General features: G+C 48.3%; 1 protein-coding gene across 2 annotated transcripts in view; it reads right to left on the reverse strand.

Moving 5' to 3' along the window:
* Positions 1 to 24,469, reverse strand: part of EVL (Enah/Vasp-like) — an 80,354-nt gene extending 55,885 nt beyond the window's left edge. Inside the window, exons 1-2 of one of the 2 annotated variants that reach the window (XM_065870843.1) lie at positions 24,290 to 24,469; positions 8,055 to 8,223 (exon numbers count right to left, since the gene is read on the reverse strand). In XM_065870843.1, the coding sequence (XP_065726915.1) occupies positions 8,055 to 8,223; positions 24,290 to 24,300 (180 nt within the window). In that variant the 5' untranslated portion in view covers positions 24,301 to 24,469. The remainder of the gene's footprint in view (positions 1 to 8,054; positions 8,224 to 24,289) is intronic. The other variant, XM_065870844.1, reaches the window with a different exon arrangement.
* Positions 24,470 to 24,675: the final 206 nt, after the last annotated feature.

Consider the following 24,675-nt stretch of genomic DNA (forward strand, 5'->3'; position numbering starts at 1 on the left):
TCTCTCTGGGTTTAGCTCTAGATCATCAGAAAAAGGGCTGGAGGTTTTGCGGCTACATGCATGATAAGAAGCACAGTGACTTGCGGTTAACACAGCTCTTCAGAGGAGAGGGCACAATGATAGCGGTACGGTGACCAGAATGAGGGAGATAAGACCCTCTTCCTTTCTGCCCTGGTTAAGTCTATACCAGAAGGTCTGTGTTTGTGTGGTTTTGGTGCTGCACTTTTAGTGGACATTGACAAACTAGAGCAAGCCAGAGGGACGTGTTTCAAATGGACGGGGGTCTGGAAACCACATCACATCAAGAATGGTTGAGGGATACGGAAGCAAGATAAAAGAAGACTCTTCAATGTATCACATATCTTTCCAGGTACTTGAGAGGATGATCTGGGGAAGTGAGATTTAGAATCCTAAGATTTGAAATCTCTGGTTGGCTATGTTCTTGGAGGGGGACTTAGAGGGAGCGGGAACTGGGGGAGGTGGATGCCTAGCCAGAATCTAGAAACAGTGTGGCGTAAGGAACTCAGAGACCAGACAGAATGTCTAACTCAATCCTCCCTTTCTACAGTTGGGAAGACTGAGGCCCAGGGAGAATAAGTGATTTGCCCAAGGTTACAAGGTAAGTAATGGTAGAACTGCATTTAGAATCCAAGCCTGTAGCCTAGGACTCTGTGCTGCTTCTGACTGCCAGCATAACGAGCTGCAATCTTTCTTCCCATAATTCTTTCTCTGGTCCTAGCTCTAACCTCTAAAGAGCCTCAGAAACCGACTCTCTACTTTTAGAGACTTCCGGCTATTGGATTAGGAGAGTGTGATAAAGCTGTTCCAGAAGGTTCTCTGGGTTGTTTGCTGCACGTGGCTGGCCTGTCCTCCAACTGCAGCTCTTGGGTTACCACTTCTGATCCATCTGCACCTAGAGCATAGAGTTATAAAGGCTGCTCACCGAGTGCTGTGTCTGCTAGCCAGACATAGCCCACAAGGGTCTACGACTGCTCCGAACACAACTACCGTACTAGGTACAAGGACGGAGCAGAGGGTTTTGAGTCAAACGATTCAGCATTAAAATTCTGGCCTTATTACTTTGCAGCTGAATAAACTTGGAAAAGCTAGTGGCATTAGCTTCTTCATATGTAAAATGAAAATATTATAAATAATGCTGGACTGAACATCCTTGTGCATGCCTGTGTGAACATTTCTATGAGCAGAATTTCTGGATCAATGGACATGACCATTTAAACATTTATATTTTCTGTTTGAAAAGATCTACTCTGAAACTTCTAAACTGCCTTCTAAAAAAGGAGAGTCCATGCAATGTGTTTTGGACATATGTGCAGATGACACATGGCCTATTTGTCACTTGACCATCTCGGGAGGTGGTCAGTGTTCATTAACTGACAGACAGAACTTACGAGCTGATAGTTAAAAATCTCTGTACCTACTCAATGGTTCCATTCCCTTGTTTACTCTCCTTAGAGCATGTGCATTACTGCAAGTCCACTTAGGGGTGTGGATCAGCTTCATTTAATACACTCCTCCCCAGAGATGTCCACGTTTCTGAGTATCACCATCAGTTACTTTCGCCTGTTCTTGAACTACGCAGAAGTGGATTCATATGGTATGTTCACTTTTGTTTCTGTGTTCTTTCACTCAATACAATATCTATGAGATTCACCTGCGTCACTGCATTTATAAGTATATAGTTTTTTTCTGATTGCTACATAACATTCCATTTTTTGATATACCATAAATAACCTATCCATTCTCCTGTTGATGGACATTCTCATAGTTTCTAACTGTTGGGTATTAGGAATAAAACTGCTGTGAATATTTTCATATAGGTCTTTCAGTGGACACAGACACTCATTTCTCTTGGGTAGGTACCCAAGAGTAGGTGTATACTGAGTTTTACTAGGTTCTGGCAAACCATTTTTCAAACAGGCTGTATTGATTGACACCTCCGCCAGCAGTAACAGGAACTCCAGCTGCTCTGCATCCTCACCAACATTTGGCATCCTTTTAATTCTAGCCTTTAGTCCTTTAAATTTTAGCCTTTCTGGTGTGCGTGCAGTACTCTGATTGCCGTTTTTGTTTGTATTTCCCTTATGAGTAATGATGTAGAGCAACCTTCACGTGCTCACTGGCCATGTCTTCTGTCCCACTGCTCTTTTCTCTTTTGTGAAACTCCTGTCCCAGTCATTTTGCTCATTTTTAAGAGGTTGTCTGTTTTTTTCTTTTTGATTTGTAGTTCTGTATATATTCTTCATATGAATCCTTTGTCATATTCATTTCTCTCCCTCTCTTTCTCCCTGCCCATATGTATGTATGTATGTGTGTGTGTACGTATGTATATTCTCCCTGTTTGTAGCTTGCCCTTTCACTCTCTTAATGGGGCCTTTTTTTTTTTTTTTTTTTTTTTTAATGGGGCCTTTTAACAAAGAAAACTCCTTAAATTTAAAGAAGTCCAACTTAATTTTTTTTCTTTTACAGTTAATGCTTTGTGTGTCCCGTTCAAGATCATAAAGATATTTTCCTGTATTTTCCCCTCAATATAATGAAGATATTTTCCTGAATTTGCTTCTAGACACTTTATTGATTTACTTTGCATATTTAGGTTGATTTTTAATTAATTTGGGGGTATAGTGTGAACTAGGGGTAACGTTTTTTTTTTTTTCATAATGATATCTGATTGTTCTGGAATCATTTGTTGAAAAGACCATCTTTAGCCCATTGAGTGCAACGGGGCTTTGTCATAAATCAAGTGACCATATATATGTGGGTCTATCTAGACTTTTTTTCAAAAAAACTACAACATTTTGCTCTTCTCTATTGTGTATCTACTTTCTATTTCATTAGATTTTTGGTTTTGCTTTTAATTTTTCCTCCTACTTTTGTTGGTTTGTTTTTTTCTAGCTTCTTGAGATAGAAGCTTAGGTCACTGACTTTCAATCATTCTTTTTCTAAACTATGCATTTCTAGCTATACATTTATCTATATGCCATGCTTTAGTTGCATCCCACAAGTTTTGCTACACTGCAGTTTCACTATTGTTCTGTTCAAAATATTTTCTAGTTTTACATTGTGACTCTTTTTTTTTTGGTCCTATGGGTTATTTAGTAGTATACTGCTTAATTTCTAAACATTTGAAGATTTTCTAGTTATCCTTCTATTACTGATTTCTGGCTTAATTCCTCTGTGGTCTAAGAAAAACTCTGTATGATTTTAATCCTTTTAAATTTGTTGAGATTGGCTTTGTGGCCTAGCATGTAGTCTGTTCTGTTAAACGCTCAATGTACACTTGAGAAGACTGTATGTTCTACTGTGGCTGCCTGTAGTTTCTATAAATGTAAATTACGTCAAGTTGGTTAATAATGCTCTTCAAATTTTCTACGTCTACTTATTCCAGTCTCTTGCAGGTATGATCAGAATCTCCGACCAGGCTTCTGGATTCCTTTATTTCTCCCTTTAGATCTGTCCATTTTTGCTTTATATATTTTGAAGATATATTAGATGCCTACAAATTTAGGCATCCTTTTCAGTTGACTCTTTTATCATTAAAAAGGTCCTTTATCTTCACTAATAATTCTTGCCTTAAAGTCTACTTTGTGTAATATTAATATAGTCACACCATTTTCTTTGGTTAGTGTCTGTTAAGGTTCATCTTTTTTCCACTCTATCACTTTCAACCTGTGTCCTTATCAGCTTTATATTAAAACGAATTCTCCAAGCTTTGGTAGGACTAATCTAGACAAGTGCTGAAGGATAAAACTTATTTTATTTTATTTTTTAACATCTTTATTGGAGTATAATTGCTTTACAATGTTATGCTAGTTGCTGCTGTATAACAAAGCAAATCAGCTATATGTATACATATATCCCCGTATCTCTTCCCTCTTGCGTCTCCCTCCCACCCTCCCTATCCCACCCCTCTAGGTGGATACAAAGCACCAAGCTGATCTCCCTGTGCTATGTGGCTACTTCCCACTAGCTATCTATTTTACATTTGGTAGTGTATATATGTCCATGCCACTCTCTCACTTCGTCCCAGCTTACCCTTCCCCCTCCCTATGTCAAGTCCATTCTCTACGTTTGCGTCTTTATTCCTGTCCTGCCCCTAGGTTCTTCAGAAACTTTTTTTTAGATTCCATATATATGTGTTAGCGTATGGTATTTGTTTTTCTCTGACTTATTTCATTCTGTATGACAGTCTCTAGGTCCATCCACCTCACTACAAATAACTCAATTTCGTTCTTTTCATGGCTGAGTAATATTCCATTGTATATATGTGCCACATCTTCTTTATCCATTCATCTGTCGATGGACACTTAGATTGCTTCCATGTCCTGGCTATTGTAAATAGTGCTGCAATGAACACTGTGGTACATGACTCTTTGTGAATTATGGTTTTCTCAGGGTATATGCCCAGTAGTGGGATTGCTGGGTCATATGGTAGTTCTATTTTTAGTTTTTTAAGGAACCTCTATACTGTTCTCCATAGTGGCTGTATAAATTTACATTCCCACCAACAGTGCAAGAGGGTTCCCTTTTCTCCACACCCTCTCCAGCATTTATTGTTTCTAGATTTTTTGATGATGGCCACTGTGACCAGTGTGAGGCGGTACCTCATTGTAGTACAACTTATTTTAAAAGGTCACACTTCTTGTGTAAGAGCCCACAATTAACAATGTTTGCACATGTTTTATTTTGGGAAGTGTAGGAATGAGTGGGAGTGTTTTCTGGTTCTCTTCAAGGAAGACCTTGTAACTCCAAATACTGTCTAACAGGTTTCTGAGGCTTCTGAGTAAGAATAGTCAAAAGCCCTTTACAGAAAAAGCTGATGGTGGGGAATGGTCTTCCTGACCCACATGTTCACCTGGGTCTAAAACTCCCAGGAACTACAGGTTGGCAAAGGCCTCTGTGGTCTCATCCAAATGTCCACCCAGTGATGGGATGTTCTTCCCAGGATGCTTACCAAATGGCCTGCTTGCTCGTGGGCTCACAAAGCAACAGAGTCCCTCTTCCGTAGTGTACTTCTAAGAAAGCTCTTCCTTTTATGGAGTTTCAGTCCTCTCCATCGTAGTATCCATGCAGTATTCCTAGTTCTGCTCTCAGGGCTTCACAGAAAAAGTAAGATTTCTCCTCCACGTGGAGAAGGAGCTCTTCAGAGATTTGAAAACTGTGGCCATGCCCCTTTCAGTTTTTCTCTCCTGCAAGTAAGTATCTCTTGCTACTTCTTCAACTGTTCCACATATTAATGCTGCTTTCAGACCTCTCACCAGTTTCGACGCCCTCCTCCTTACAGATTCCATTTACGGCACTCAGATTTGGTCCCAACATTCACGGGAAAGTACAACCAGTGCAGAGCAGAGCACGACTATAAAATCCCTCCTTCTGGGCCTCTACTTCTATTAATTCAGCCTGAGAGCCACTAACATTTTTAGTGGCCATAACTCCTTCTCAACTAAACATCTTTTGGTTTCTTCACCTTTGATGTGAGATTCAGGTTAGACCCTGGCTAATGATACTATAACTTACCAGTCCTTTTCCCCACAAATGATCACCTGATTTTATGTCCACCTATTAGCAAAACGGGGGAGACAATTCTTATACCATTATCCTCATGGGGTTACTGGGGGACTGAAATAATAAACATGAAGAGTGCTCTGTAAGCCACAGAGAGCACTGAACATGTAAGATATCCCCCTCTGGTTATAAGACCAGGAATCTCTGTCTCTCTTAAGATGTTTGACCTTGTAATCCATACTGACTGGAAATCAGACCTGTGAAAATCCATATTTTCTCCTGGGTCCATAAAAGTTATTATGGACCAGGTTTCCTGCCACTTTCTCTAATACCTTGGTTTACTGAGAATCTCTTTTGTGTTCCTGGCTAATGTGTCCCACCCACCTGGGCAGAGCTGCAACCATGTTCCAGGAGCCTGTCTGATGAACGTGTAATTCCAGCTGGAAGGCTATGTTGGTAACTTCTCCATCAGGTCCCAGAAGATCTCTAAGTTTGAGGCAACAGAGTCTCTCTGAGTTTCCCCAGGAGATCACTGAGGACGGCTGCCAGTCCCTCCCTGAACGCAGGAAAGGTCTCCTCCCAAACGAGCCCCAACACGTGCTTTCCTCTGAAGGAAGCTGAGGCTTCCGAGAACCAGGTTCACGTTGGTTCCCACACACCATGGTATCTTCCTAGTGTGCCCTGCAGGGCAACCAAGAGGCATGAAGAGAATGGAAAACCTGTCATAATAAAAGCAGCCACTTAGGGAACACCCACTATGATTCAGGAACTGCCTGAGATAATGGGCCTTATGTCAAAGGCGAGTACCAGGGTGGAAGTGCCCTGGCTGTCAGGGAAATGTGTGAGATGTTTTTGGTTGTCGCTATAGTTGGGGCTAAAGGTGTTATAAATCCTGCAGCATATGGTGGAATGTGCCTCTAAAAGGCAGAGCCAGAATCAGTGAACTAGAAGAACAGGGAAGCAGCTTCTAGAAGGTTTTTAGAATAACCTGCCTATCCGTAAGGCTCATCAACAAGGGACAGGGATGCCCCTGAAGGTACCCAGAGTTCCAGGTCAGAAGGACCACCTTTGATCAGGGGTTCTGAAGTGAGGAGGTCCCTTTTAGCCACAAGAATCTGAAATCTAATAGGACTATTTTGGCAAAAGCAGAAACCCATTCAATAGGCAACACACTAAAAACAGAGTCCTCAGTTTCTGTTCTCTTTCCTATTTGTGAACACGATGATTCTTGCAAAGACAGCAGCAAACCTGCTGCTCAACTCAGCCAAGGGCTGACTGACAAGGGCTGCCTATTTAGGGCAGAGGTGTTCATAAATGCTGAACTACAGATCTGTCGATTTCACTGCTGAAAAATGTCCTTGTCCATCTCTAAGAAGAGAGCTGGAGGGAGAGCCTGAAGCCCTAACAAAGTCACTGTGGTGAAGCCACACGAGCCCTTTCTCCACGTCTCTGTTTCAGTCCACGACACGTCAGATCACTCTGTCTGAGTTATTTGTACACAACTACCCCGGACATAGGTGGACTTACCTTGTATTTATTGGCACAGGTACTTACCAGGTACACTCACAAACTATCTCATCGGATTTTTCCAGGATGTACTATTATGGAGGAGAATGATCCCAGATTCTTTAAATCATCTTGATATTCCCCCCAAAGTAAGACTCAGGGGGTTGGTGGACCCAAAATCTTCACAGCTATATTACTTATGGGTATGCAGGCAGAGAATAATACTAACACATTTGTACAATATATTTTTCAAAGCTGTTTCACATCTATTATTTATATTCTAATATGACAATAACACAGTGAGGTAGGCAGGGTGTGGATTACTGCCTGTGTAAGACAGCTGTGAAAAATGAAGTTCAGAAAAGATAGTTTGCTCAAGGTCTTACACCTTGGAGTATGAGAATACAGAGCCAGGCACTGAACCCAGACCTCTGACTCTAAATCGTGACCTTGTTGTTCTCTGACCATTTTTCACCAGTGTGTGTGTGTGCGTGTGTGAAGTGCGGTGTCTGAGGTTTTGTGTGTGTGTGTGTGTGTGTGGTGTGAGTTGTGTGTGAGGTGTGTGTGTGTGAAGTGAGGTGTGTCTGAGGTTTTGTGTGTGTGTGGTATGAGTTGTGTGTGAGGTGTGTGTGTGAAGTGAGGTGTGTGTGAGATTTTGTGTATGTGTGGTGTGTGTGAGTCGTGTGTGTGTGTGTGTGAGGTGTGTGTGTGTGAAGTGAGGTGTGTCTGAGGTTTTGTGTGTGTGTGTGTGTGTGGTGTGAGTTGTGTGTGAGGTGTGTGTGTGTGTGTGAAGTGAGGTGTGTGTGAGATTTTGTGTATGTGTGGTGTGTGTGAGTCGTGTGTATGTGTGTGTGTGAGGTGTGTGTGTGTGAAGTGAGGTGTGTCTGAGGTTTTGTGTGTGTGTGTGTGGTGTGAGTTGTGTGCGAGGTGTGTGTGTGTGAAGTGAGGTGTGTGTGAGATTTTGTGTATGTGTGGTGTGTGTGAGTCGTGTGTGAGTATTGGGGACGGCCTGTCACCCCAGCACTCACCTGCTGATCCTGAAGCTTGACTCCAACGACTCTGAAGGTGTTGCTGGCAGTGTTGTGGTAGATGTTGATCCGGCTGAATCCCTGCTGGCCAGGTTTGATTGGTACCCACTTCTTACTGGTGTCATCGTAGACCATCACGGAAGCCCGGGCTTGGCAGATACTCTGTTCGCTGCAGACCAAGAGAAAACGTTAAGCGTCAGCCTCAGTTACAAGGGATGGATGCTGGCTTTGTCCTTTTCTGAAACAGAGGCCAACTGCCGCTTGACACAAAGGAACTTCCTAGTTGCCAGAGCTTCCAACTGTCTGTGGAAGGGCCGCTCTGTGCGGTGATAAGTTTTGACTCTCCAAAGACCAGGGGGAGTGGACAGGAGGTTCTATGCCAAAGTTTTTGATAGCATGGAAGAGACTCCCAGCTTCACTTTCAGGGGAAAAGGTGCTTGAATTAGAAAGGAATTACAGCTATAATTTGCCAACTGGCCACGATGTTCCAGGCACGGTGTTGAATAAGACAATGCACTAAAGCACGTAAGCTTCGCAACTTATGAAGCAGCCGTTTATTTCCCCCATTTTGTAGATGACAAGAGAGTGGCTCAGAGACTTGGAAAGATTTATACAAATTCACATAGGGACTCAGCGACTTTATCTGGGATTTCCAACCTGTTCTGTCTGACTCTAGAATACATGATATAGATAATATTCTCCACAACATCCAACAAAATGCTCCATTTATGATAGCACAGCAGGGCGGCTTCACACATGCTATGTAGACAATAACATGATTAGGTGATCTTCTAAAGAACACAGTGATGAAAATCAAAATGAACAGATGGCCCATCCTGCTTCAATGGAGACATTTCCAAGCAAACTCCCCTGTTCAGCATGTGACAGAAAACCAGGGAAGAAGCAAAAGAAGCAGCCGGAGAGAGAAGATAGTCATGACTGAAGTCAGCACACTGCAACTCCCGCCACAGCACGCAGGGCAAGTCTCCCAGAGCCCACCGGCCTCTTCATTTACATATAAGCCTAATAATCTTAAACATTTACTTTCTCAGTCTCTAGTGTATTAGAATCCCCCAATTAAAAAGGTAAGATGGGCTTCCCTGGTGGTGCAGTGGTTGGGAGTCCGCCTGCCGATGCAGGGGACGCGGGTTCGTGCCCCGGTCCGGGAGGATCCCACATGCCGCGGAGCGGCTGGGCCCGTGAGCCATGGCCGCTGAGCCTGCGCGTCCGGAGCCTGTGCTCCGCAACGGGAGAGGCCACAGCAGTGAGAGGCCCGCATACCGCAAAACAACAAAAAAAGGTAAGACGTGGTTTTCAAAGGTAGGCACACCAACAGCAGCGAGGAGTGGCTGTTAGTGGAAAGGGAGGCTGAAGAATTAGAAATGGAAAGTTAAAGCCCAGCAAGTCGGCGCCAAGTTATAAAGAAGTGAAAGTGTAATTGTGATAACCGTGATGATGAGACCAAGCAGTCAGGAGAAGTCACAGTCCGTTCCCTTCACCACATCTAAGAGGGCAGGGAAACCAAATACTCGGAGAAGTTCTCTCTCCAGTCCCAGCGGTCACCAGGTGACAAAACGATGGTTTTCAGAAGACTGGCCCTCAGGGACCTGGAAACCTCAGCTTGGCCTAGGCAGCCTGCCTGAGGGCTCTCGTGGGCTGAGCTTCCCCGGGACCCGGCTCCCCTACGACTCCAAGACGGCGGAGGAGACACATACCGATGGTCACCACCTTAGCAACAATTCTGGGTATGTGCACACACAAACCTGTCCGTACATATCCCCTCACCTCACGTTACACGAATCCCTACGTACATTTGATGGCTGTCTGGCTAACGACCTCACGTGCCAGCGCTCTCAGACCCGCTCCAGGCCTACGCTGCTCCATCTCAATCCTTCTGCTGGCCCCTCAGCTCTGCCCGAGGGTGCAGGAGTCTGGGGTACACTGGACGCCAGCCGTCCACGCCCTGTGCCGAGGCTCCTTCTGTGGACACGTGTACTGGGAGTGAATTATGTGGGTTTTGTTGTGCAATTGTGCTACATCTTTTTTCTCATAATTCATTATTCATTCAACAAATAATTAAGGGGAAACCAGTGATGAGCCGAGCAGGCATGGGCTTCCCCAGAAGACAGCCATATCATACTGGCGGGGAGAAAAAAGAAAAACAAAAGGAAAACCAAACACAGCACTATGCGATGCCTTCTCTGAGCTCTGGAGCCCGAAACCATGTATCTTCTATGAGAATATTAGGAGGAGTTGCCGCTCCCCTAGCTGAGTCTTTGGGGCCCTGTCCTCATGAAGTCGAAGGTAGGAATCAGAGTAAACTGTACACAGAATTAGACAGACCTTGGTTCAGATCAAGTCAGAGTCCCACACCAACGTAAACTAATTACTAATCAAGTTCTGGGCTAAGTTGTGTCACTTACTGCTGCTCACGCACTTAGGCGCTCATGGTGGCAGTGGGCAAGTAGGTGTGTGCTCTGAATGCCGGCTCAGGAGCTGGGAGAGATCCTGAGACACAGCACAGTGCTAGGTAACAAAGCACAGACTCGATCAGGTCAGAGGGATCTGAGCCAAAATCCCAGGCGTAGCGCTCACTGGCACGTGACACAGAAGCCCTTGAGATGCCTCTGGGGGAGCAAGCCAGGAAGGAACCGTGTGGTAGAGTCCCCGTGCGAAGGCCGTGGAGTGCCGCCCTTCTGATCACCTTCACACGAGCCTGTTCTGGAGCAGAGCTGACCAGTGGTCCCAGCTGCTGCCCTCTGGACGCCCACCACGTCTGCACAGAGGCCACGTTCTCTGGGCCACTGTCCGCCAACGACTCAGTGGTGGCAGGGATGGCTGGCCCACGCGGGGCTCCTCCCCAGGGGAAACTCATCAGCCAGGCCCAGATTCTCTCAGAACTGTGCTGTGGGCCGAGACGCTTCCTCCTCAGTCCTTCTCGCCCCTTCTCCTTCTGCAGACGTCAGACCAGCATCTTGGCCTGCGGCTCTCTGGGCCTCTCCACTCCCTCCATCCTTCACTGACCTTCCAATAAATCTCTGGAATCTAACCGTCCTGGGGGACTTGGTGTCTGCTTTTGGAAGACCCAAAGTAACACAGCCTGCACGGTGCAGGCTCCCCGAGGGCAGGGACACAGGGGTCTCATTCTCCACTATCTCCAGAACCCGGCAGACAGCAGGGGCCTGATGACTGCTCCCTGTGAAGAGAGCTCTGGAGAGGACCTAGCCCCTCTCCTGCTCAACACAGCACGCCTCCTAAAGCAGCCCAAAGAGCACGCAGAGCCTCTGAATGGAACTGCTGGCAACGGGGAACTCTGCTCTCCAAGGCAGCCTGTTTGTTGTGAAATGGTCTGAGTTGTCCTTGTCCTGAGGGTCAGCCCACTCCCCGCCCTCCAGAGGTACAAAGGGGCTCTGAACAGCTCTGCCAGTCTAGTGGACAACTGAAGGAGCACCTTGGCTCTGCCATCCACCATTCATACAACACAGCTACAGGCCCTTGTGCCACCCCAGTGAGTCACCACCTGTCACATGTTCTCTTAGGATCTGGGTATGATACTCTTGCCTTCGTCTGACAAGCACAGATGCCAGTGAGTCAAAAAACATTTAGTGATGCAGAGATGCATATGACAGTCTCTGCTCACAGCTACTCAGGAAATAAGACAAATAATTACACACCTTCCTCAGCCTGGAGGGACTGAGGGAACAGGGGAGACTTTCTGAAGAAACCACGGTGTGGGTTTAAAGCTGAAGAGCTCTCAACCCCAGGCGGGTTCAGGAAGGGGATGTGGGATTCTGGGCGGGGGCGGCCAGCAGCCAGCGAGGCAAGGACAGCGCACTGCGTGCAGAGCCTACCTGGGGCACCACATACACCTCTTGGGGCTGTTCAACGGACATGATACAGCAATGGACCCACCACTGTGCTTGCCCCTGCTAGGTGCTTCAACATCAACCACTTTTTTAAAATTGTAATCATAGCCACAGGTTCCCTTTTTGTGTTTTTTTTTGGGTTTTTTTAGCAGTTTAGGTTCAAATTGAACTTGTGGTTAATCAAAAATCCCTATTTTTGTTCCCATTTGACTAGTGCTTGTCTATCTCTGCTTATTTTATTACCACTAACAAACCCTAAGTGCAAGAAAATACGTGTTTACTTAAGATTCGTCTTATTATCCCTTCGGGATTTTTGTTTTGCTTTGCAGGAGTCAGCATTTTATTATTTTTTATTTTTACTGAGATATAATTGACGTGTAACATTATATTAGTTTCAGGTGTATAACACAATGATTCAATATTTATATATATATTGCAAAATGATCACCACAGTAAGTCTAGTTAACATCCATCACCACACCTAGTTATGAAAATTTTTTCTTGTGTTTTGTTTTAATAAACTCTTGATTCCTCTCCAGCCTAGACAGTGCCTCTGAGCGCCATATATTCACTGCCTTCTCGACACCTGCATTGGGATGAATATGCAAACTCTATACTACACGCGTTATTTCACAGGCACCAGACACTTCATTTGTCTAAATCAGTTTTTTGAGGAAAGTTAATTTGGTAGACAAATACTAGAACGACTGAACTATTTTTTAAACACATACATACAAAATTCCCTTTACTAAACTGAAAAGGACTATTGCTACCCCCCCCTCCCCCCAGCCCTGGCTCTATATAACTTGCGCCAAAGCTGGTCCTCCTGAGGGCTCATCTAGGACAGGCTGCCTTCACGTGAGCAAACCACCACTGACAAGTGGGAATCAGTCCAATATGCCGTTTGGTTTGTTCCACATGGTGCTGAACTGCCAGGCTGATGGACTTTTGCCCCTGGGACCTAACAGGCTGCTCTGAGCTGCAGGTACAAGCAGTTTCTCTCCCAGGAGAAGGCTCTTTCAGAGCTAGCAGTCCAATTCCAGTCTCATTTTGGGTTTTTGTATGGGTATTTGTGGGCCCAGCAAAATATTCAAGTCTGTAACTTCCCTCCCAGTGGCAGGTGAGACATACACTAACAAAGCTGGGACAGCTCTTTTGTCAGGACCTTAGAGGAGGAAGATGGCATCCTCTGGGCCTCAGTTTCCTCATCTGTACAAGGCTAGTCTGACCTCAGGGCCCCCCTCAGACAGACATGCGTTTGTGCTGAGCTCTGCCCATAAGCCCAGCCCCGGGTCAGCAGTCAGTGTCTTGTCACTGGTTCAGCAGTTAACTCCTCTAGGCTACACGTCAGAGACCACTACTGAATCCCTGTTGAAATCTCTCACGTAAAAAGAAAAACACCAAACACACCCCAAACTTTCTGCATGTAACTGTGAAGCATACTCACAGATATTCCTGGACTTGACATAAGAAACCACTGATGCACTTGTGGATAAAACTAATACACGGGAAAACACAGTGAAGGTAGCCTGAAGTCAGTCTCCACCTCTGCTTCTGTCTATTCCTTCTGGAAAAGCGCAGCTTCCACGTCCCACCAGCTGGTGGACTCCCGCCCCACCGCTCCCTACGTGACCGGGAATGAGGTCTCCGAACCTCTCTCGGGCTTGCGGTGACACCCCATCCTGGCCACGCTCTTCCCTGTGAGCAGTGAATGTGGACTCCTTTCCACTCTACAAATACCTTTCGGGGCTTTTCCAGGCATTTACTATAAAAATTTGAAGGACAGAGTGTAATTTCATAAAGTAAGAGCAAAAAGGTGCAAAGCCAAAAAGGGAACAGAGAACAACAGGGCCAACGAAGAGAGGCTCATTGGAAAACTAAGTCCAGGGTTGAGCTTGGAACCTGTACAGCACTTGGACCTGTAAGAAGAACTGGCCCCTGCAGCACTGTACTCGTCTCTGCCTCTCACCAAAGCTCTTACCTGTCTGTCCTGCTTCTCAACATCTGCATCAGCATCCATCTGCCCCATTAGAAGGTGAGCTCCTTGAAGGCAGGGGCTCTATTGCTTTCCCCTTCGTAAATCTGGTCCCTGTGTGCTGCCGACGCTACAAACTGTTGAATACATGACTCTCTAACTGTGAATAAGTGCATTCATGACCTCGTGCCCGTGGGAACATTCCATCTACAATCCGAGTCCGTTAATCCTCAGAGAGAGTAGCTGCCGAATAAAAGCCTCGGTTACAGAGCACCGTCAGATCACCGCGGCCTGGGATCTGAGAGTCAGGAGACCGCAGTGCTGAGGGTGGGCCTACGGAGAGTGAGGCTCCCAGGAGGCCAGCTGCAGACACAGACCCGCGACTCTAGGAAAGTGCAGGCTGCCCTCTCGGGGTCCTCTGGAGGGTCAGCCTAGGAGCGCACTCTGTCGCCTGGATCACACCTCACCCTCCCTGCCAGCACGGGCTCAACCCAATGCCCAGCTCGGTCACTCCCTTCAGACAGAACAAGTCATCACACTCTGTCCTGAAGGCTTATCTTGTCGCCCCAGCAGGACCAGGAATCCAGGTTTGCCTGGGACTGAGGCGTTTCCCAGGAGGTGGGGCAGGACTCAGCGCTAAGACAAAGCAGAGTGAGTGGTTACCCTACTGGGAGCTTCCTCTCCCTCTCCACAATAACTATCACGGGATTAAGCGCCTAATAAACACCCACTGAATGTGAGTTTGGCTGATGTAAGTTGATATGAGCTGGCACCACTCCCTGCTCCCAGCCGCTACCTCTCTAGCTCTCGTTTTCTCTTCCGTCAAGCTGAGACATATGATACCTGGCCAGACAGACCTGTAGAACAGTGGCAGGTACAGTAAGTGGCATGAAGGAAAGCTACCCAGCACCTTCTCCGTGGGGTGGGCCATCACCCTCCCAGGGCAGGCACTCAGGAGAGTGAGTGGGCAAAGCAGGGCTCGGAGACCCGGCGTGGGAGATGCCCCAGCAGCACAGCCTGTGCCCGCAGTGGGCAAGCCTCTGCCCCGGGGCTCCTGGCAAAGGCAGGACCCAACAGCCTGCGCGCTGCCACCTGAACGCCCAGGGTGGCTCTCCAGGTCACACTCAGGAGCCCCCGACCTTAGTTTTCTCCTTGGAGGTTAAAAGAATAAGGGGTAAGGGCAGCTCCAATGTGGATACAGAAGGCGCCTCACACTGGCTTCACCTCAAGTCTTACCTCATGCAGATGTGCTGTTTACTTGAGCCAGTATGTCCCTTGTTCAAGACAACTTCTCTTTCCTACATCCACAGTTTGCATCTCACCTTTCTCAGCTCAGTGCCACTGCCTTCAGGAAACACCTATCCATTCACTGCCACTGTCCTGAAGGTCTGCTGATTTTCTCTCTCCCCCACGAGGCAGGTTTTTTGTGGTTGCTTTAAAGATGTTCATCTCTGTAGCTCCAATAACTGGGACCTTCTGGATTGCTCAGTAATTATCTCTGAATACATGCTTGCTTCTGAGTGTGCCTAGTTCTGCCAGGCATCATTCTTCTCAGCCTTCGAGGATTCTTTGGGGTGGGGTGGGGTGGGGAGGGGGTCACGAACCACCTGAGATCGGGCCACCACTGCTTTCTCTTCCCGCATTAATTTAACAAATAAACCAAGAACACACCCCTTTCACTGAGTACTGACTACGAACCAAATATATCCCCACGCCTGGTACTTAGAAAGCAGACCGTGTGTTGAACAGAAGCCACGGTCTGCGCCATCAAGGGAAGGCACACGCGCACAGCCCACGGCACTCCAGGGGTGCAGAGCGCCCGCAGCAGAAGGGGAGCCTGGCACGTCTGGCCCTGGGTGGGGATGCGTGCGTCTCGGGCAGAGTGCCTGGTGTTCCTGGCCATCACCCTGGGCCTCCCGTTACTTCTCAACACGCACGCATTCCAGGGGAACCAGGAAGCCCGCACCAGGCATACCGGCACCGCATCCCAATCCAGGGACCAAGGAACAGGGATGGAAACACAGCCCTGTCAGAGCCGAGAAACATTCGTAAGGAACTCTTTAGATGGAGGAGTCAGGCCAAGTGAAGGGGGCAAGTTTACCAATGTCCCATAGCTAATATGCGGGAGGCCGGGACTAGACTGCAGACCCCTTTCTGCTACATGATAGGGCTTCTCTGCCTCCTGAATAAAGCATTTTTACCACATGCAAGTTTTCTCTTCTTTATGTCATTTTTTTTCTGAACCATTTTACAGTTCCAGATGTCATGATACATCAATCCTAAGGTTTTTACATTTCTTTAAAATAAGGACGTTCTGATATATAACTTAAACACCATTATCACATCTAAGAAAATTAGTAATTTACTAATAGATCATACAGAGCCCATATTAGAAGTTACCCGAGTTTTCCCAAAATGTTTTGATGTTTTATAGATCTAGGATCCTCTCATGCATTACATTTGGTTGTGTTGTCTGCTTACTCTCTTTTAAGCTAGAATGTTAGGCCGTATTTTTTTCCTGTTTTTCACTGATATTGATTTTTGTGTGTGTGAAGAGATCAGGCCAATTGTGTTGGAGGCCGTCCCCATCCTGGATTGTTTCCTCGTGACTAAATTCAGGGTAAATGGGAAGAACACAACACAGGTGGTAGTGGGCAGGTATTCTACCACATCACATGGGGCACCACACTCAGGTGCCTTCTCTTGGAGAGGCAAGCTTGTCTACGGGAGCAGGCGCCAGAGCTCTCCAATGGAAAGGTGCCTTTCTTCTTGGTAATGAGTAAATCCCCTCTAGGGTGACCTTTTTTCCTCTTAATGGAAACAGGCCTGAAACAGGTTTGGTGTTTTCATCTAAACTTAAAGTGTTTATTCTGAAACAGTTCATGCCTACAGCTTTGGTGTTTTGTTCTAAACTTAAAATGTTATTCTGAAACAGTTCACGCCTGTGAGAAGTAGGTTCCCATGATCCCACCACTCAGGCCAGGAAATGTGGTGTCATCTCAAAAAGCTGTTTAGCTGGAGAGGCCCCTGCATCGCAGTGCCCTCCTCTCGACCAGTGGGAGCCACCATCCTGAACCAGGTGCTTACCAATTCTGTGCGTGTCTTTCATAGTACAGTCACATAACGGACTACTTTACAGAAGTGGTTCTCAAACTTTCTTGGTCTCAGGACCCCTGTATGCCCATAAAAACTATTGAAGATGGCAGCTAATTATTAAAGAAATGCAAATCAAAACTACAATGAGGTACCACCTTACACCAGTCAGAATGGCCATCACTAAAAAGTCTACAAATAACAAATGCTGGGGAGGGTGTGGAGAAAAGGGAACCCTCCTACACTGCTGGCAGGAATGTAAATTGGTGCAGCCACTATGGAAAACAGTATGGAGGTTCCTCAAAAAACTAAAAATAGAATTACCATAGGATCCTGCAATCCCATTCCTGGGCATATATCTGGACAAAACTATAATTCAAAAAGATACACACACCCCTATGTTCACAGCAGCACTATTTACAATAGCCAAGACATGGAAGCAACCTAAATGTCCATCAACAGATGAATGGATAAAGAAGATGTGGTACCTATCTATATACAATGGAGTATTACTCAGCCATAAAAAAGAATGAAACAATGCCATTTGCAGCAACACAGATGGACCTAGAGATTATCCTACTAAGTGAAGTAAGTCAGAAAGAGAAAGACAAATACCATATGATATCACTTACACGTGGACTCTAAAATATGACACAAATGAACTTATCCACAAAACAGACTCACAGACACAGAGAACAGACTTGTGGTTGCCAAAGGAGGTGGGGGTGGGGGAAGGATGGAGTGGGAGTTTGGGATTAGCAGATGCAAACTAGTATGTATAGGATGGATAAACGACAAGGTCCTAGTGTATAGCACACGGAACTATATTCAATATCCTGTGATAAACCATAATTGAGAAGGATATGAAAAAGAATGTATATACATGTATAGCTGAATCCCTTTGCTGTAGAGCAGAAATTAACACAACACTGTAAATCAACTATACTTCAATAAAATCAATTTTAAAAAATTATTGAGGGTGCCAAAAAGCTTCTGTTTATGGAGATTAAGTCTATCTGTATTTACCATATTTGAAATTAAAACTAAGAATTTTTAAAAACACAAGTATACACTTCCTTGGCTGTCACCGTGACAATGTCAACACATGTCATGTAAGCCTCTGGAAAATTCCACTTTGCACCCATGAGAGTGAAAAAGGCAAATAATGTCTCAGTATTATTACAAATATAGTTTTGACTCACAGACCCCTAAAAGGGTAGGTCTTCTGATCACATTTTGAGAACTGCTGCATTACAGTGATGAAAACAATAAATTAGACCTGTACAGAATAACACGCATAATCTCAAATGGTGACTAAGCCCCACTTCTGTGAGTGTTAGAATTAAAGAAAGGCTTTGGGTAAGTGAAGAACAAATTTGGTTCAAACCCAAATATCTTTTCTTCTACCCAAGCTGGTTGGGAGAGCCAGACTGCCACGTCATGTGCGGTCAAGACTGTTTGCCAGGGCTTCCCTGGTGGCGCAGTGGTTGAGAGTCCGCCTGCCGATGCAGGGGACACGGGTTCGTGCCGCGGTCCGGGAAGATCCCACGTGCCGTGGAGCGGCTGGGCACGTGAGCCATGGCCGCTGGGCCTGTGCGTCCGGAGCCTGTGCTCCACAACGGGAGAGGCCACGGCAGTGAGAGGCCCGCGTACCGCAAAAAAAAAAAGACTGTTTGCCTTTTTTCTGCTCTGATGCCAGTGTCCCGGATGCTTGGACAGCTGGCTCCACTTCTCTGTGAAGTCTAGTGGAATCTGGAACAAACACTCCAACCAACTGTTGAGAGGGCCTGACATCCTTAGACTGAACCCGTCTCAACCCCTTCCCACACTTTCTCTCGAGGCCACCGACGCAGCCCTTCCCTTGGGGAGCCATCTGACAGGCCATGTGCACACGAGGACTGCTCCAACTTCAAACGTATTTAAACTCCACTCTATGCCTGTGTCCCCAGAGTCTGTGCCTCTGATCACCTGTGGGAGTGGAACAGGTTTCAACACGGCCTTGGGACAGCTGTAGAGATCTGGCTGGGCCAAGGACTGGGGCGGCACGCGCATCTCCGAGGGTAAATTAATCAATCGTCTGGGAATGAGACCTGGCTGAGCCTCGGCTGTCGCCCCTGATTATCGGCGGGGCGGTTCGGCTCAGGTTCGCATCAGAATGAGTGCGTGCCATCCCCTGGCCATGGGCGCGGACGCAGACCCTGCCCACGAACAGTTCTAGGCTGGGAGGGGAGGTGGTGAATGAACCGGGGACTGACGGAGAGACGCGTGGGCGCCACAGGAGGGCTGAGGAGGTCTCCCGTCTCCCGTGGTACTAACGGTGGAAAACCGGAGACTACAAAGAAAGACAGAGATTAGGAGCCTTGATTCTAACTCTGACGGTCATTCTGGGCAAGTTCCTTCGAGAGGCTACAGCTAAGCTTAGCTTTGGAAAACACAGGAGACCTGGCTTCAAAGCCCAACTCTGCCAAGCGATACCAGTGTGACCTGGAGCAAGCAAGCTACCTTTGCTGACCCCTGTTCTACCAGTGAGATGGCAACAGCAACGTAACACCTCCGAGGACGAGGGTTAAGCACAGCACGTGTCGAATCATATCAACAGTGCTTGGTATGTAACACTCAGAAAAGGGCACTGCTGCTACTTTTCTCTTTTAAGGGTTCAGGTGTCAAAGTCTAGACTAGCTCTCAACCATCCCCTGCCTCAGGAAGCCCAGGGCACACAACACACTCCCACGAGAAGAACTCAGAGTCATTATGGGAGTGTTTCTCCACTGCAGACACACTGGATTCTTTGAATAGGAGAAGACAGCGAAGTTTCAAGACGTCTTCAAATGACTGGGCTACACATCCTGGGACAGCAAACGCACAGTATCATCTCTGAGGGCTCGTTTGGTTGTGAGCTTCCGGGACTCACACTCGCCTGTGAGGACAAGACGTCAAAGGAAACACCAGCTGCCCTTAGAGACAGTCTTCCAAACCCTGTAGCAGAGGCCAGGGTGTGGGCTGGGGGGCACCGTGGGGTGGCCAGGCCGTGGGACTTCTTCCACGTTTGCTTATTCAAGCTCTGAAGGGCTGTGGAATAAATGGTGACTGCTGTGCCCAGGCAGCTGACTACCGACTGGTCGCACAGGGAGCCCTGGCTCCATCACAAGCTGAGAACACACGGAACATCTGCTCTCCTGGCCGCTGCTCCAACAGGCCACACTGCGGAGCTCCGCTGGCACGTCGGTGGCCCAGCCATCTCCAGCATCGTAACGCAAGTAGTTAATTAATTCCAGCAAGTTAATAAATGTGTATTGCTGGGCACTGTCTTAGGCACTGAGGATACACTAGTCAGCAAAACACAAAAAACCCTCCACTTTTGAACTTACATCTTTGTGGGGTGGAGACAGATGACAAACAACAAATTAAAAAGTCATGTAATATGTCAGAAGGTGACAAGTGCATTGGAAAACCAACCAAGCAAGCACGGTAAGGACAAGAGGGAGACGAGGGAAGGGGCTGGGATTACCCGGCTGCACCAGGAAGGGGCACACGCATCACTGACGCGTGCGGTCCTCCCGCTGCCGTGGCGCGCTGAGTTCCCGCTTCGTGCAGCCTCGTTCAGCCAACACTCCCTGGAACCGTCCTGCACCGGCTTAACCCCCACCGACCCAGCCAGTACGCAGGCTTGCACCCAGCCTTCCCCGAGTCCGCCCGAGTTGGGTTTGATTCACTTCCCTCCTTCACACCACCTGGATCCAGCGGGCAGTCCCAGAGGCTAGACCTCCACAGCACCTCCCGAATCCAGCCACTCTCCCGCTATGCCACTGGCTCCATCACTGGTCCCAACCGTGGCCTGTCACCTGCGTGACTGCAGCAGCCTCCCCGACGCCTTCCTGCCTCCATTCTTGTCGCGCTACAGACCCTTATCCACTCAGTGACCAGAGTAACTTTTCTTGAAGCCCTATCGGATGTCTTTCCCCTTGCGTAACCCCCTCCAAAGGCTTCTCGTGACACGACAAACAGCCTGGACTCCTTTCAGGCTCCCGGGCTCTGCGTGATGAGGCCTGGCTGCCCCTCCGCCCCACCTCCCTTCACTCTCCCCTTATGTCGCTTCAGCCTCCCTGTTCTTTTCCTGACCTTTGGACGCACCAAGCCGTTCCCGTCTCAGGGTCTTTCCCCTCGCTGTCCCTCCCCGTGTGGCCCCTCCTCATGTTTTCATGCTCAGGTCTGGCGTGGCTGCCTCGTGCCCTCGTGCAGGTCAGGGGGTGAAGGCTGCAGCGGGCGTGAGCAGGGCCCCGCCTCTGCCGTCTCTCTAGCTGGGCTTTCTACTTCTCCACGATTTTTTGACCGTGCGCCCGCTTCCTACTGCCCCTAGCGCAGTCTCAGGACGTCTGTCTTGTTCCCTCTGTCTCCCTGGCACCGAGAGCAGCCCCTCGGTCCCTTTTAAAACTCATCCCTGGGACTTCCCTGGTGGTCCAGTGGGTAAGACTCTGCACTCCCAATGCAGGGGGCCTGGGTTCAATCCCTGGTCAGGAACTGGATCCCGCATGCATGCCGCAACTAAGAGTTCGCATGCCGCAACTAAGAGCCGGCATGCTGCAACTAAAAAGATCCCACATGGCACAACGAAGATCCCTCATGCTGCAATTAAGACCCAGAGCAGCCAAAAAATAATAATAATAATAAAAATACAACTCACCCCTATCCTTCGGGTCGACCTGAGACCCCACTTTCTCCCTGAAGTACCTCCTGGCAGCCCCCGACTTCTCAACTCCTGTCTACACTCACCATGGTCTACACTGCACCGGACTAAGGACCTGTGATTCCTTCATTTCTGAGAACGCCGCCTTCCCACTCGACCAGCTCGGGGGCAGGAATGCAGAGCGTCTGCATCAGGAGACCCGCTCCAGCCTGGGTCTCTCACTTCCTGGGCAACTTACTCCCTGCCTCTCTACCGTGGTTTCTTCTGCTATAAAGTCGGAACAATAAAAGCAATACTTGCTACCTTCAGGATCGCCGCAGGCATTAAGCGAAATCACGCCAGAGAGAGCGTGCTGTACGCCAGCACGTGCTCAGGAGAACGCCCCGGTCCCAGCCCAGGGTTGAGCTTAGAAAATGTTTCTTGACTGACGGATGGCCGGAGCTGGGACTGACCCGTTTTCATGATGGGAAGGCCTTTTCCATCCCCACCACAGGAACCACGGTGACCTAGGAATCCAGCAATCACATCTCTCTTATGTCAGCATGTGGAAAGCAAACCATCTACGGCTCTCACAGTTGCTGTACGTGCGGTCCCGCTGGCACCGTGAGCGCAGGCAGCCTGGTACGGGGAGGGTGGGTGCAGAGAACCTGGGTTTTGGTTTGGCTGGACCACTAACTCACTCACCAGAGAACAAGTTCTGCACCAGCTCTGGGCCTCAATTTCCCCAACTGTGTATACTTCAGGGCTGGACTAAATAAGTAGTTTTCAGATTTCAAAATCATCACCAGCAACAATACAACTTCTTTTCCTCAAAGACATATCGAGGAGTACTTTAAAAAGATAAAGGAGAGTGGATCTGGTTGAAGTGGAGGGTAAGATGCCTGAAGCACCACTAACCCAGGTGATCTACTGTAGATGGTCTCAGCCTGCTTTCAAGATGGAAACTCCTAAGATTTCTACAGCTTTACAAGACTTTTAAGAACTGCTTTGCTTCCTCCTGGTTTACTTCTTTTTTTTTTTTTTTTTTGCGGTACGCGGGCCTCTCACTGCTGTGGCCTCTCCCGTTGCGGAGCACAGGCTCCGGACGCGCAGGCCCAGCGGCCATGGTTCACAGGCCCAACTGCTCCATGGCACGTGGGATCCTCCCAGACCGGGGCACGAACCCGCATCCCATGCATCGGCAGGCGGACTCCCAACCACTGCGCCACCAGGGAAGCCCCTGGTTTACTTCTGATACTATTTTCCGCAGTCAGCAGTTGACAGGATAGAGCAGACTCAGCTTTTCAGTGTACTTTTCGGCAGGTAATGACTTTGGCGCCTGCCCACTTCGGAAGCTAACGAGCCTTTGAAACGGAAAGTCTTGTTTGCTGCAGCTCCACCCACAAGTCCTCTAGAGCTCAAGGATGATAGAAAACTGGCTGCAAAGGAGCAGGGAAGGCCAACTGCGGCCCTGGCCTTGAGAGCTGCCAGCGCCTGGAGGAAGGGGCTCCGGCAGCCTGCCCCAGGCCGCGCCACGGCGCGAGAGCGCCGCCCTCTCCAAAGCTCCCCTGCCGGCCAGAAGCGTCGGACGGGCCCCACTTACTGTGTGTCAGCTGTCGTAACTCGCTGCAAAATGCTCCTAGAGAGCCCGTGTTGCATCCTGGGAGAAACGCTGGACGCAGCTGTTCTGGGTGGTTCTCCTTCCAGTCCCTCCTCAACCAGCCAGGCAACCCTGAGCGAGGGCCACAGCCGATCAGAGGCCAGGCCTCCTCGCCCACAGAACAGCAGTGATGCCCCCTTCCTGAGCTAACCACCCAACACGGTCGAAAGAATCAAGGAAACTGGTAAAACAGCAGTTTGGGAACTGTGAAGTAATTTTTAAGGGGAGGGATTCTAATTCATGCTGAGACGCAAAGCTGCAGTGAGTCGATCAAGTCAACGCCCCAAATCCCAGAGGATGAAGCTCTGTCCTACGAGCCACAGTATTTTACGGGGTCGCAGGGCAGGGGGAAATCACGTCTGAACTGTAATCTCACCTTTGGAAAGGGCGCTCACAGTGACCAGTTCAGGACACAGACTGGCCGGTGCCCACACGTGCTAAATCGCAGCAGCCTAAGTGATCCGTGGTCGAAAGTCAGTCCCAAGTCTCTCAAGCAGAAGGTCAGGGTTCTGCTGTGACAGCCCATGAGGTCTCAACTCGTACAGAAGGCACCCCAGCTCCTCCTTCTGTGCCCAGCATTCAGAGAAAACCCCCTGATGCTTTCAGGCCATTCTGAGAAAGAGCCAGGACCTGTCCACAGCACCTCTCAGCCAAGCCCCAGTCCCCTCAGATGGTTCAGAGTCCCCTCTACCATCGCAGGCAGGCATCTGACTTCTGAGGAAGTGATTCTGACACACACACAAAAAGCCATTAAAGATGACAGGCATCCAGAGACACAGGCCGGTGTAGTGGACAGGCCAGCAGACGGAGTGGACAGCCTCCGTCATAACCTGCTGTGTGACCGTGAGAGAGTCCTCTGCCCTCTGGGTCCTCGGTCTCCCCATCAGTACACCCAGGGGATCTGGGGAGATCTCTACAGTCCCCGTGATTCTCGGTCTCCTCTGACGTCCCTCTCTCCCCTCTGGTCCCCGTACTCACACTGTGGCCATGGCTGCACGTCTGTAGCACAGGGAACCCGAGGAGGTAAGTCCTGTATTCCCACCAGGCCAGCTGATCAGAGGGCACAGACCCTCGGAAGGCAGCAACTTGATTTTTAGACTCTACTTAAAACCAAACAGGAAAAGGAAGCTGAACCAGAGGCAACGGAGAAACAAACCCCAGTTGAGAACTGAAACCTCAGTAGAAAATAGAGAAACAGAGCTCGTGGTGCACAGACCCACCAGCGTGGGCTGCCTGAAAGCACCAGGCTGCAGTCTCCAGCTCCAGCGCTTTCTGCAGGGCCGGGATGAGGTCGCAGCCGGGCAGGGCATTTTGAAAGGTCAAGGGCCAGACTCCCTCACCGGTCAGGACGCCGAGGCCCAGCG

The sequence above is a fragment of the Phocoena phocoena genome, chromosome 2 (assembly GCF_963924675.1).
Source record: "Phocoena phocoena chromosome 2, mPhoPho1.1, whole genome shotgun sequence".
Classification (NCBI taxonomy): Eukaryota; Metazoa; Chordata; class Mammalia; order Artiodactyla; family Phocoenidae; genus Phocoena; species Phocoena phocoena.